Raw genomic sequence first — 13954 nt, 5'->3', positions numbered from 1 at the left:
CCTCTTTACCAAATGACAGCAAGCAGAGCTACTGACACTTATATAAGATCGATGCGGAAGGTATATTGGAGAGTGACCTGCATGCGCTGGAACGTTAGAGGGAAGTATATTTGTGGTCCGGCGGGTGGATGACCGGTGCGTCCTTACAAAGGGGATAATAAAGCCCCCCTTCCCAAACACTCGGGGGGATTCCAATTACATCCAACGATCTACAACTGGGAGCTTATAATTGCGAATATAAGCCCCCAGCTAATTCCAGCGAACGTGCGGCGGCGTCTTAATGCGGCGGCAGCGTGCGTGTAAGCGTGGATGCAGTAATTGCAAATTAACAGTGATGGGTAATTGTGGCAGAACCCCCGTGGGGAGCGGAATGATCCTGATTACATGAGCTGAACCCCTGAGAGGAGGGGGGGGGGGGGGGCGCAAAAATAAGGCGGAAATCTAGGATAAATGCCCACATTACTGTATGTCCGTAGATAAGAGCTATAGACCCATCTCTGTTCTGCCCCCTACAGGAGGAAGGGTTGAACGACGTCCATGAAATGATAAAGACAGAGAAACCATATCCAGAGCGGAGGCTGCGGGGGGTCCTGGAGGAGCTCCATTCTGGCTGCTAGTAAGTATGCCGAGGGCTGGGAGTAATTCATGGGGCCCCTTCAGGTATCCTTGTGTCGCTCTACAACCCTGATCGCACTTCTAAGAGGCTCAGTATGTGAGGCGCGCCCATGTGATAACGAGACTCAGTATGTGCGGCGCGCCCATGTGATAACGAGACTCAGTATGTGCGGCGCGCCCATGTGATAACGAGACTCAGTATGTGCGTCGCGCCCATGTGATAACGAGACTCAGTATGTGTGGCGCGCCCATGTGATAACGAGACTCAGTATGTGCGGCGCGCCCATGTGATAACGAGACTCAGTATGTGCGGCGCGCCCATGTGATAACGAGACTCAGTATGTGCGGCGCGCCCATGTGATAACGAGACTCAGTATGTGCGGCGCGCCCATGTGATAACGAGACTCAGTATGTGCGGCGCGCCCATGTGATAACGAGACTCAGTATGTGTGGCGCGCCCATGTGATAACGGCACTGATGCCTAATTAGCCATTGCAGATAGTTTGAAGCCCCACAATTCTCTGCGTTTGCTTTACATGTACCCCACATTAGTATCCAGGGGCTTAGATACTAGATATGCTGTCTGCAGTACATTGTGGGGGTCCAATATTGGGGTGCCTGAACTGCAATGGAAAAAGACAGCAAGCATGAGACCTATTTACATAGTAACATATTATGTAAGGCCGATAAAAGGCATACGTCCATCCAGGGCAGACTAATACTCTCCAATGTGGATCCAGAGGAAGGCGGAAGAAACCCAGTGAGGTAGAAGCCAATTTTCCCCATTTAAGGGAAATCATTCCTTCCCGACTCCAATCTGGCGGTCAGACTAATCCCCGGATCAGCGACCCCTCTGAAGTAATTAATGATTATAGCATATAATATTGTAATGCGGGCCCCACCATCAGCACATGCTCCGGCAGAGAGTTTCACAGTCTCACTGCTCTTACAGTAAAGAACCCCCTTCTATGTCGGTGTAGAAAGCTTTCTTCAGAGAAGGTTGTTTATGAAAACCTCGCACAAACAATAAGCCAAGATAGTTGTCCAGGAACTACTTGTGGGCTGCAGAGTGTTAAGGCAGCAGAAATGCAGCCCTAAGCTCTCGCTCACGACCTGAAGGTTGCGAGTTTAATCCCTGCATGGTTGAGGCTCAAGATTGACTTCCATCCTTCTGAGGTCGTTAAAAATGACTGCGGAAGGCAATTGCAAACCACCCCACAAAAACAGTCTGCCAAAAAATGTCACGATGTGACGTCACCCTGGGAGTTTGTCATGACTCAGTGCTTGTCCTAGGAATTGCAAAGAATGGCTGCCAGACATGCAGCATGTGCAAAGCAGCCTTAGTCCGCCTGCAGACGGCCGGGTCAGATCCCACTGCCAGGATTCTCACAGCGGGATGCGGACCCGTGACCCTGCACAGCCCTGCGGCTCACCCGCTCCCGGCGTCTCCTCTGCTTTGTGATGCACCGGCCGATAATAAAGCTAGTGCTGACCCAATGGCCTAGTCAAAGAGCAACTCATCAAAGGTGCAAGCAGCGGAAATAGAAGTCCGACCTGACTACAGCCTGCACTTCATGAGGTCTGTGACTATAGTGCTGGGAGAAGATGAGGTCCCCTTGTCACCACCGGTTCACACTACTCCGGATCCATAGGCCCATCACATGTTTGTGCACAACTAGCCACCGCTCACCGTAGTTCCTGGTAGAGAGGATCAGTCTATGTATTGTACGAGGCATATGATGACTTGCTTTCTGTTATTTCTCTCCAGTCGCTTTGTAAGTCTGACTGTTAAGGACCTAAATCAGAACGGTCGAACCAGACTTGACCGGGAGCGGCTGAAATCTTGCACACGAGAACTGGTAACTCGCACACATAGTGTCCTCCTCACAGTCTGTCTAGAACTCTGGTCGGGTCCTTACTCTTCTTTTTATGTTTCAAGGATAACATGGCGACGCAGGCCAAGACCATGAGGTCCCAGGTGAAGAAGAACACCGTGAGAGATAAGCTGAAACTAGTCCAGAACTTCCTACAAAAACTACGATTCCTGGCAGACGAGGTGGGATATCATGGGTGGATATCATGGATGGATATCATGGGTGGATATCATGGGTGGATATCATGGATGGATATCATGAATGGATATCATGGGTGGATATTATGGGTGGATATCATGGGTGGATATCATGGATGGATATTGTGTATATCATTGATGGATATTATAGATGGATATCATGGATGGATATTATGGATAAATATTATGTATATCATGGATGGATATCATGGATGGATATTATGCATATTATGGATGTATATGGCACTGGACATTAAATAGACGTCACATTCATACTTGGAAATTACACAATTAAGCTAAGGATACAGCTCTTGCCCCGGGGTGCAGTAGATAGTGGGCTTCTGCTCAGGTTCTCCTCCTTCTTCTACCCGACTATAGACTTGTGTCAACCACAGTATTGCCATAAGGGAGAACCCAACAATAATGTGGTCTTCTTTTCCTCCAAGAGGAGTGAAGAAGGAAACCAAACACGCACTCTCTCTAGATGTGGGCTGTCGCCTTAAAGGGAATCTTTCACCTACCTTTAGCTCTTATAAGCTTATTGGCTGACAGTAGGTGACTCTCTGAGTATGTTAGTGTTATACTTACCTCCGCTGTCATTGCAATGTCAGCGCTAAAAGCTGCCGCTGCTCAATGCATCGAGTGGTCCACTCCTTCTATTGTTATAATGGACCGCAGTGGCAGCTTTTAGCGCTCACACTAAGGGAAAACGGGGGTGGTAAGTATAACACTTATACTCAGACTAAAAGGGCTAAAGGTAGGTGGCTGGGGCTCTTTATTAGTATTGAGCAAAACAAAATAGTGGGACCCTGTTTCAGGTCAAACTTTGTTAAAAGTTTGGTTCAGTGTGAACCCGACCCTCGGGCGCTTCGCCTCCTATACTGAGGGGGGCGCTGTTTAGTGCTTATTCTGTCATTTTAGTTTTAGGGGTATTGGCAAAGGTCCGACTCAAACTGAACTGGACTGAATCTTTCAAAAGTTCTCCCAACATTACGCTTTCAGAGAAGAGACCAATAGTTTGTTTTGATTATTCTTCGGTCTCCTCTCCTGGTTATATCCATACCTCCTGACTTTAGAATCCCCATGCCGGGGTCATTCTATAGCTCTCCTTCAGCCCATGGACTGGAGGAGTGGAGTTACATTACCTAGTGCTTCGCCTGTTGCTGGGGGCCCATTTCATACATCCAAGATGACCTCGGTGCCAACACCGGTGCATCGGTACTCAGTCAGTGCATACTGCTCCCTGATTGGCCAGTGCTGCTCATGCCAGAGCAACATGTAATGTCTTAGACTACCAATGCACCAGCAGTGCTCCGTGTGCATCAACATGGTCTAAGAACCACCGCTACCATCTGGGATGCTTGAAGAGGAATCCTCGGGAACTCACAGATTTGTGGCCAAACTGAGAAGACAACTGCACTAAATGTTCTCCTGGACCAGAGGGCCCTTTAGGTCCCACCCAGGAACGCTCACAAAACCTGGCAGAAGCTCTCACTTTGGGCACAATCCCGCCTGTTGGTGTTCAATTGCACTGTTCAACCCTAAGAAAGAGCGGTCGGAAGACAAATCTACGTACGCCCCGCGTGACGATTATTCTACGTGGTTGTCTAGAATCAAAAATAAGTCAGCTTTTGTTTGAGAAATACTGATTTTGGGGGTTCCAGCTGTTCAGCACCGTTCACTTCAATGGAACTGAGCTGCAATACTGAATACAACCCATGGTCAGGTGTGGCGCTGTTTCTGCAGGACAGAAGCCATGTTTTTCTGCTCCTGGACCAGCCCTTTACTCATATCATTTTATTGGGAATTTAAGTAGAAATCAAAGATAAAGCCACATTAACAATCGAGGACTGTGTGAGTCTGATGCGCAGCTTACCTCTGAGTACCAGTGAGCCCATGGGAGACGTATGACAGAAGACATATGGTTTATGGTGACCTGACCGCGCCGTCTGCAGACAACGCGCTGAGTAAGTGGAACATCACACAGACAGAACTAACGGAGAAGAACATAATGGAAGGAGGGGAGAGACAAGATCACAGATGCCGAAGCCCAACAGTATGACTGTCGAATACTCAGGGGTCTTAAGTTTAACCCTTAACCCTACAGGACGTACAGTTATGTTGGTTCGGGGTATGTATGGAGAGGGATTGGGAGGATCGATCCCGCTACATACAATGTGGGTGCCGGCTGTTTCTTAAATTCTGACAGCGGTATTTAAATGCCCTGATCGATGATCGCGAAGGGAGATCGCGGGTTGACTGGGCAAATGGGCGTCTTCTGAAAGAGTTCCCTGCAGATCGCGGTATAATGCAATGCTATGGCATTACATCACACTGCAGGAGCCATCAAAGTACTGCAAGTTCCTGTCCCCTCCGGGGACTATAAAAAACATTAAAAAATGAGTTTAAAGTTTTACTAATTAAAGGTAAATAAAAGGTAATATTTATAATAAAAGAATCTAAATAATAAAACCAGCAAACAGATTTGGTATGGCTGCGTCCGTAAAAGTCCGATCTATCAACGCAACACATTATTTACCGCATGGTGAACGCCGTCAGAAAAAAAAATAAACGCCAGAATTGTGCTTTTTGTGGTCATCCCGTCTCCAAGAAAATGTAACAAAAAGTGGTATGTCCTCCTAAATGGTGGCAGTAGAAACTACGGGACGTCCCGCAAACAGCGAGCCTCAAACAAACCGCAAACAGTGAGCCTCGCACAACTATGTCGATGGGAAAATAAAAAGGTGATGGCAGTCCGAAGATGGCGGCAGAAAATATTGGTAAAAAAGTAAATCTCTTTGGAAAAAAATAAAAGTAGTACAGTAAAAAAAAACCCTATATAATTATGGTATCGTAGTAATCGTACCGACCCGCAAAACACAGTTACCACGTCAGTTTTGACAGATGGCAGAAGTTCGTTTTTTTCCATTTCACTCTACTTAGAATTTTTTTACGTTTTTCAGCACATTATCTGGTACATTGAATAGGATCATTAAAAAATACAAGTTGTCCCGCAGAGAACCACAAGCCCTCCGACATCTACAGGGATCGATAAAGAAAAGAGCTATGAGAGAGGAAAAGCTGAGAATGCTAAAAAAGGGCCGCATCCTTAAGGGGGTAAAGACACAGCCTTTTTTTCATATCCCTGCCCCACCCCCACCTTAAAAAAAATCATAAGTCTCTTATTTATCCATCAGCGTAGCGGTCTGAGGGCTCCTTGTTATATATTTAATATAACATATAATGAACTGACAAAAAAATGAAACTGCAGCACCTTTGGGGGTCTTGTTTCTACGGCGTACACACCGCAACCAAAATGGCCTGATAACGTTATTCTACGGGTCGGTACGGTTACTATGATACCAAATTTATATTTGGTATCATTTTCCCTCCAACTACATCTGTCTAACACTCCGCCCCCTTCTGCCCCGCCCCTTCTGGCACGCCCCCTTCTTTCTCCAACGTCCAAACACAACCCAGAACAAACTAGGGTGAAACAAGGCATGGACACATTCAAGTTTAGCAACACAGACACGAGACTTACACACATGAGCGATTCACACGGGGTAGACAAGCAAGTAACAAGAGGACCCTAACTCTGGGGTACTACACACAGAGCGAACAAAAGAGGGCAGCCTTGTTGGGTAGAAGAAGAGGTGGCATGGGCAAGCTGGACTACAGCCAAGGAGAAAGAGTAAAGGCTCATAAGGCCTGAAGAAAACAACCTTGAACTCCAAACACTTCCGAGTTGAGAACATAAAAGACACTATAATGCTTGTTAACGGGAATTGTTTGTCTCCCGTCAGCCGCAGCACAGCATCCCCGACATCTTCATATGGATGCTAAGCAACAACAAGCGCATCGCCTACGCCCGCATATCCTCCAAAGACATCCTCTACTCCATTGTGGATGAGGAGACTGGAAAGGACTGTGGGAAAGTCAAGTGTGTCTTCCTGAAGGTCAGTGGTGTCCTCTGGGTGAGCTGAGATTGATGGGTGACAAAGGGTTGGATATGAGGTAGCATGTACTAAGTGAGGACATGAAAGTCACTATAACCAGAGCTAAATGTGCCAATAAAGGCTGCTCAATCAGTGGACTGAATAACCTATAACAGTCCCTCGGGGATCGGCAGAATCCATATGACGTAGCAGAACAGTGAAATGTTGGACCATAGCTGGCTCATGTACAAGACCTCTCCATACATATGTTGTGTTTTTGTGTTTTCCATCCATTTAGTTGCCCGGTAAAAGAGGCTTTGGCCCCGCCGGTTGGACAGTACAGGCCAAGATGGAGGTCTACATGTGGCTAGGACTCAACAAACAGAGGAAGGATTTCCTGTGTGGTCTTCCATGTGGATTTGAAGAGATTAAGGCGGTGAAGGGACACGGATTACAATGCTTCCCTCCGATCAGCCTCAGCTACACAAGTAAACACTAAAACTAAGATGGACTATTATGAGTCCAGTAGGTAGCCTAGATCACCTAATCCTCGGAACTCGGTGATACATGTTCATGCAATGGCATACATACCATAGAGGGAGCTGCTTTAAGAGACAGATGGCCCAACTTAGTTGTCCCACACTTTGCAAGTGCAAACAAAGGACAGGGAAACCAACCTGAGGGTCATGTTAGGCTTCTCTCCAACATAGGATGGGAAGAAATAGACCACCATTAACAGATGGTAGTGATTGGTGGTGGCATGGTCTGTCTACTTTCGCTACTATCCACACCGTTACACGAAAAAAGCCCACATGGTTGGCAGTAAAATCCTGGCCCCGCCTAGTCCAGCACCGATGACCAGACCTCTTTGGAAGTCGCTCAGATCACTGGATTTTTCCATCTGATGTGGATTCACGCTGAAACTAATCCATGGAAAACTTGTCACGTGATTTTATGCCGCACTCCGGGGTCACGGGGAGAACGCAGGGAAGCTCCAATCTTGAAAGAGCCAAGGCTCTAATAACGGGCTTGGGTCTTTAACAAAGTGTCCGTTAAGGGAAGCTCTTCCTTTCTTCTATAATTGCCCTGTCCTCGTGTCTCTTTTCATTCCTCACTCATATCTTCTGTATGTCTTCCAGAGAAGCAGGTATTCCAGTTGCGGGCGCACATGTATCAAGCTCGCAGCTTGTTTGCCGCCGATAGCAGTGGCCTCTCTGACCCATTTGCCCGAGTCTTCTTCAACACTCAAAGCCAGTGCACAGAGGTGAGTCCGGAGCAGGTCTTCTCCATCTTATTCTTCTCTAAACCCCTTCATGTCCATTTATTTTGGGTGGAGAGGATGTAAATCTGTGTGTCACGTTCTCATTCACTTCCACCTCAGGTGCTCAATGAGACGCTCTGCCCGACATGGGACCAGTTACTGGTGTTTGATAACGTGGAACTCTACGGAGAGGCAAACGAGATGCGAGACGATCCTCCCATTATTGTCATAGAGATCTATGATCAAGACACAGTGGTAAGAACCATTCTCCATACAGAAGCTTACCATGACTTTCCATAAAATTTTCAACATGGGCTGAAAGTTTACCTCTGGTTTATAATGGACCACAGCTTACATGTGGACGGGGCACTGAGGAAGCTTCCAAGGTTGACCAATGGTTTTGATTGGATGGCAATATTATTGTTTTCCAGGGCAAGGCTGATTTCATGGGCAGGACATTTGCTAAACCAATAGTAAAAATGGCTGATGAAAGGTATAGTCCTCCCCGATTTCCACCACAATTGGAGTATTACCAGATATATAGAGGAAACTCAACTGCTGGAGACCTGTTGGCGGCCTTTGAGCTACTACAGGTAGGGAATCGTCATTGACTTTTTGAAGAATTTGTTGGCTTAGACAGCTTCAAATTGACCAACCAAAGGATAATTCAGTCTGTCTAGGTTCTAACATAACAATAAGCACAACGACATTGGGGCCCATGAGGTCCATTAGCAGACATCCCCATGTGCCTGTTTGCATTTACCCTAAACTCTTGTTGATGAGATGGCCTCATACATTTGATAAACCTAATAGATGTTGCAATATTTATCTTACAGATTGGTCCCGCTGGTAAATCTGACCTCCCAGCTATCGATGGACCCACGGACATGGAGAGAGGACCCATTCTTCCGGTCCCAATGGGCATTCGACCTGTTCTGAGTAAATACAGAGTTGAGGTATGAAAGACTGAAGGTGTCGCCAATGATTGTTATTACATGGGGTTGGAGTCTCCAGACAGAGAGCAGATGTGTTGCAGGAACCCCTGACCCTTAAAGGCATATTCCAGGAATTAAACTACTTTTCTCTATTGTACATTGATCCCGTCATGCCTCAGGGCATGCATTTATGTCCTTGGCATGAGAGGTTTGTATGGTGCGAGATTGGGAGCCGTTCGTGCTCCGTTCAAGCAAACACCCGCACGCAACAGCTACGATCAATGTGAGTGCTGATCACTGCTGTTATCCCTTTGAATGCCGCTGTCCTTTCCTTTAAATGCCCCAATTGGTGTTCAGGGGTTCTAAATGGCCCCCAACGATAAGATCACCTATCAACATATCTTGATAGACTGCTTGTATGAGCGATCAATCGTTTGCAAGATATAAAATGTAAAAAGAAGCAAAAAGAAGTTTTATTAACTAGTAGAATAAATAAAAGGAACTAACATTTAAATAACCCTTTTCCCATATTTACAAAAAACACAAGAACATATTTGGTACCTCCACATCCACAAAGGTCCGATCACACATGTTATTTATGGTATACAGCAAATGTCGTCAGAAAATACCCGAGACACCAGAATTGTGCTTTTTTTGGTCATCCCATCTCCAAGAAAAAAATTTATGAAAAGCGATCAAAAAGTCACGTGAACTACAAATGGTACCAATAGAAACTACAGGACCTCACACAATATTTATCGACAAGAAAAGTAAAGCATGCAGTAGTGTCAGTTAGCAAGGAGTGAATGGAACCATGTTACCCGAGCTTCACACACCGTGCTCTGTGTGCTCTATGTGCTCTGTGTGCTCTGTGTGCTCTATGTGCTCTGTGTGCTCTATGTGCTCTGTGTGCTCTATGTGCTCTGTGTGCTCTATGTACTCTATGTGCTCTATGTGCTCTATGTGCTCTGTGTGTTCTATGTGCTCTGTGTGCTCTATGTGCTCTATGTGCTCTGTGTGCTCTGTGTGCTCTGTGTGCTCTGTGTGCTCTGTGTGCTCTGTGTGCTCTGTGTGCTCTATGTACTCTGTGTGCTCTGTGAGCTCTGCTCTGTGTGCTCTATGTACTCTATGTACTCTATGTGCTCTGTGAGCTCTGTGAGCTCTGCTCTGTGTGCTCTGTGTACTCTGTGTGCTCTGTGTGCTCTGTGTGCTCTGTGTGTTCTATGTGCTCTGTGTGCTCTGTGTGCTCTGTGTGCTCTGTGTGCTCTGTGTGCTCTGTGTGCTCTGTGTGCTCTATGTACTCTGTGTGCTCTGTGTGCTCTGTGAGCTCTGCTCTGTGTGCTCTATGTACTCTATGTACTCTATGTGCTCTGTGTGCTCTGTGAGCTGTGCTCTGTGTGCTCTGTGTACTCTGTGTGCTCTGTGTGCTCTATGTGCTCTGTGTGCTCTGTGAGCTCTGCTCTGTGTGCTCTGTGTGCTGCCATTTGGATACTTGGAACTGATCAAATTGAATAATCTCCACCAAATCAAAAAACAAAATCTCCAAATCAGGAAAATCAAATTTGTGAGCAAGAATTTTCAATGAGCTGTGTGATTAGCAGTGGCATATGTGGATAAAGGATAACATTAAGTCACCTTACCGGCAGTGGGGGTGCCACAAGCAGACCATGCAGCTGCTGTGGGGCAGGGGCCCAGGCTGAATAGCCCCATCCCATCTAATGACTCACCTGCCCCCCTCCAAAATATTACTGCTGGACGCACCCATCTCCTGTTATCAATGCAGCAAGACATGGGAGAGAGGAGAGAGGGGAGAGGAGGTGAGCTCTGCTCTGCAGGGTGCCACATAGCATCCAGCAGTAATGTGAGTGGGGGGGATGGCAGGCACCACAGAGGGGGCACTATAAATTTTTTAGGTCACCGAGAGGGCACTATTACTTTGTGGGCCCAAAGAGAGGCACTATAAGTTTGAGGGGCCATAGAGAGAGCACTATTACTTTTATGGACCACACAGGAGACACTATTACTTTGTAGGGATACATAGTATAAGTCTGAGGCGCCACAGAGGGAGCACTATGACTTTGTGGGCCCACAGAGGGGGCACTATAACTGAGAGGTCACAAAGGGGACACCATTAATTTGAGAGGCCACAGAGGGGGCTCTATTACTTTGTGGGCCCACAGAGGGGGCACTATAACTGAGAGGTCACAAAGGGGACACCATTAATTTGAGAGGCCACAGAGGGAGCACTATGACTTTGTGGGCCCACAGAGGGGGCACTATAACTGAGAGGTCACAAAGGGGACACCATTAATTTGAGAGGCCACAGAGGGAGCACTATGACTTTGTGGGCCCACAGAGGGGGCACTATAACTGAGAGGTCACAAAGGGGACACCATTAATTTGAGAGGCCACAGAGGGGGCTCTATTACTTTGTGGGCCCACAGAGGGGGCACTATAACTGAGAGGTCACAAAGGGGACACCATTAATTTGAGAGGCCACAGAGGGAGCACTATGACTTTGTGGGCCCACAGAGGGGGCACTATAACTGAGAGGTCACAAAGGGGACACCATTAATTTGAGAGGCCACAGAGGGGGCTCTATTACTTTGAGGAGCCAATTCTGAGTTTTGCTATGAAAAACGTCCAAAGGGCTCTATACATGCTTGTGCTTTCATACATACATAGTATGTTAGGCTGAAAAAAGACCTATGTCCATCCAATTCAGCCTATTTCCTCCCAAATGTTGACCCAGAAGAAGTAAAAAAAAACAATGAAGTAGAAGCCAATTTTCCCCATTTAATGTCCCCTCATTGGTCAGACTTCTAGCGTTAGTCATCCAATTGGTCAGACTAATAACATTAGTCCCCTTAGTTGTCAGACGTCTAGCATTAGTCCCCTTAGTTGTCAGACTTCTAGCATTAGTCCCCTTAGTTGTCAGACTTCTACCATTAGTCCCCTTAGTTGTCACACTTCTACCATTAGTCCTCCTATTGGTCAAACCTTTAGCATTAGTCCCCTTATTGGTCAGACTTCTAGCATTGGTCCCCTTATTGGTCAAACCTTTAGCATTAATCCCCTTATTGGTCAGACTTTCAGCATTGGTCCCCTTAGTGGTAGACTTTTAGCATTAGTCCTCTTATTGGTTCGACTTGTAGCATTAGTCCCCTTATTGCTTAGACTTTTAGCATTAGTCCTCTTATTGGTCAGACTTCCAGCATTGGTCCCCTTATTGGTGAGACGTTCAGCATTGGTCCCCTTATTGGTCAGACTTTCAGCATTGGTCCACTTAGTGGTAGACTTTTAGCATTAGTCCTCTTATTGGTTAGACTTGTAGCATTAGTCCCCTTATTGGTTAGACTTGTAGCATTAGTCCTCTTATTGGTTAGACTTGTAGCATTAGTCCCCTTATTGGTTAGACTTGTAGCATTAGTCCCCTTATTGGTTAGACTTTTAGCATTAGTCCTCTTATTGGTTAGACTTGTAGCATTAGTCACCATGCAGTTTAGAATGGGCCCCTCTCTCTGTCAGACTTTTACATGCTTCAGTTACACTGATCACAAGGTGTAAAGAGTTAAATAGTGGGAATCGAAGGTCTCTTCGGTCCCCGCTATTAGAACAAGTGCTTGGCTGTCATCCGACAGTTGGGCACTCGCTCCCCCCAGCACAGAAGCTCTGCTGCAGCTTTTAGTGCAGCGCCATCTTTTGACGGCGCTACAGGATAAACCCCCTTAACGTCTGCTGTCAAAGGTGTATGGGGTAAAACACTCCTCCAACCTTCTAGCCATCTTCTCCCCCCGCACAGCTGCGCTGTTCCCATTGAGAGACTTGGTAGAACCTGTAGCCAACAACCAAGACATCCCGGTTCTCCAGGGACCCAAATCCCTTCTTCTACACTACTTCACACCACCAGATTTCTAAACTCTGATGCCCTTTCCATCTTAATGACTTGAGTGGACTTTGCTAACTTAGCGTGATAAGTTGACGATGAAACTGTCGTTTTTCTTCTAGATCCTCTTCTGGGGACTCCGAGACCTCAAGAGGGTCAACCTTGCCCAAGTGGACAGACCAAGGGTGGATATTGAATGTGCTGGAAAAGGCGTGCAGTCGGCCCTCATACAGAACTACAAGAAGAACCCCAATTTTAGCACTTTAGTGAAATGGTTTGAAGTGGTAAGTGACTGCTGCTTGGATCTCGGCGTATTGCGGCATTACAAGTTTTGGCGCCCGCATTGTCCTTTGAGTATTATCTAAGCATCCTTCTGGTTTCCTCATAGGACCTCCCAGAAAACGAGCTGCTTCACCCACCTCTGAACGTCCGGGTGGTGGACTGCCGGGCTTTTGGCAGATACACCCTGGTCGGGTCTCATGCCGTCAGCTCGTTGCGCAAATTTATCTATCGACCCCCAGATAAGAAGTCTCAGCAGTGGAATACAACAGGTATTGTGTATAGAACAGCACACCAAGATCACTAATCCTATTCCAATACATGGCCAACGGTGGCGGGCCACACAGTTGTGGGGAGGCAGAGGGACCTGGGCCTGGTTAGTAGTACCATCTCACCTGATGGCTCACTACTGCCGTATCTTGCTATGCAGGACAGCATGGGGAAGAGGAGTCCAGCTTTGCTCTGCGAGGAGCCGCACAGTTATAATCAGCTTTCCCATATATACCTACTAGCTGATATACCCGGCTTCGCCCGAGTTAATTTGGTACTGGTATTTATCTGGTGTTCACACAGAAAATCTTATGAAGCCGTGGTTACTTTAGAGATACCGGAAAAACATATGTTCACCATTTTGCATAGTTCTCTGCGTTACCCAGGAAACACCACGGGGAAGTAACCATGCGATGTATCCTTTATATAAAATGACATCAGGAAGTGAGAGAATTAGATTACGTACATAAAATTTGGACGCTAATTCTTTTGCACTTAGAATTGAATAATCGAGTTGGGACCCATTAACTTTTCCTATTTATGACATAATCAATGCTCGTGCCAAATTTCACGTTTCTATGACACCGGGAAGTGAGAGAATTAGATTCCGTACGTAAATTTTGGACGCTAATTCTTTTGCACATAGAATTGAATAATCGTGTTGGGACCCATTAACTTGTCCTATTTATGACATATTCA

General features: G+C 46.5%; 1 protein-coding gene across 7 annotated transcripts in view; it reads left to right on the top strand.

Moving 5' to 3' along the window:
* The window catches only part of OTOF (otoferlin), a 362878-nt gene that overhangs the window by 286346 nt on the left and 62578 nt on the right, over positions 1 to 13954 (top strand). For all 7 annotated transcript variants that reach the window (XM_066594464.1, XM_066594452.1, XM_066594448.1 and 4 more), the window contains 11 exons: positions 516 to 616; positions 2384 to 2474; positions 2555 to 2671; positions 6493 to 6645; positions 6923 to 7112; positions 7764 to 7888; positions 8006 to 8140; positions 8317 to 8478; positions 8722 to 8841; positions 12829 to 12990; positions 13095 to 13257. In XM_066594464.1, the coding sequence (XP_066450561.1) occupies positions 516 to 616; positions 2384 to 2474; positions 2555 to 2671; positions 6493 to 6645; positions 6923 to 7112; positions 7764 to 7888; positions 8006 to 8140; positions 8317 to 8478; positions 8722 to 8841; positions 12829 to 12990; positions 13095 to 13257 (1519 nt within the window). The remainder of the gene's footprint in view (positions 1 to 515; positions 617 to 2383; positions 2475 to 2554; positions 2672 to 6492; positions 6646 to 6922; positions 7113 to 7763; positions 7889 to 8005; positions 8141 to 8316; positions 8479 to 8721; positions 8842 to 12828; positions 12991 to 13094; positions 13258 to 13954) is intronic.

Source organism: Eleutherodactylus coqui, chromosome 1, assembly GCF_035609145.1.
Source record: "Eleutherodactylus coqui strain aEleCoq1 chromosome 1, aEleCoq1.hap1, whole genome shotgun sequence".
Classification (NCBI taxonomy): Eukaryota; Metazoa; Chordata; class Amphibia; order Anura; family Eleutherodactylidae; genus Eleutherodactylus; species Eleutherodactylus coqui.
Note: the sequence above shows the minus strand (reverse complement) of the source record. Positions and strands in the feature narration are given on the sequence as shown.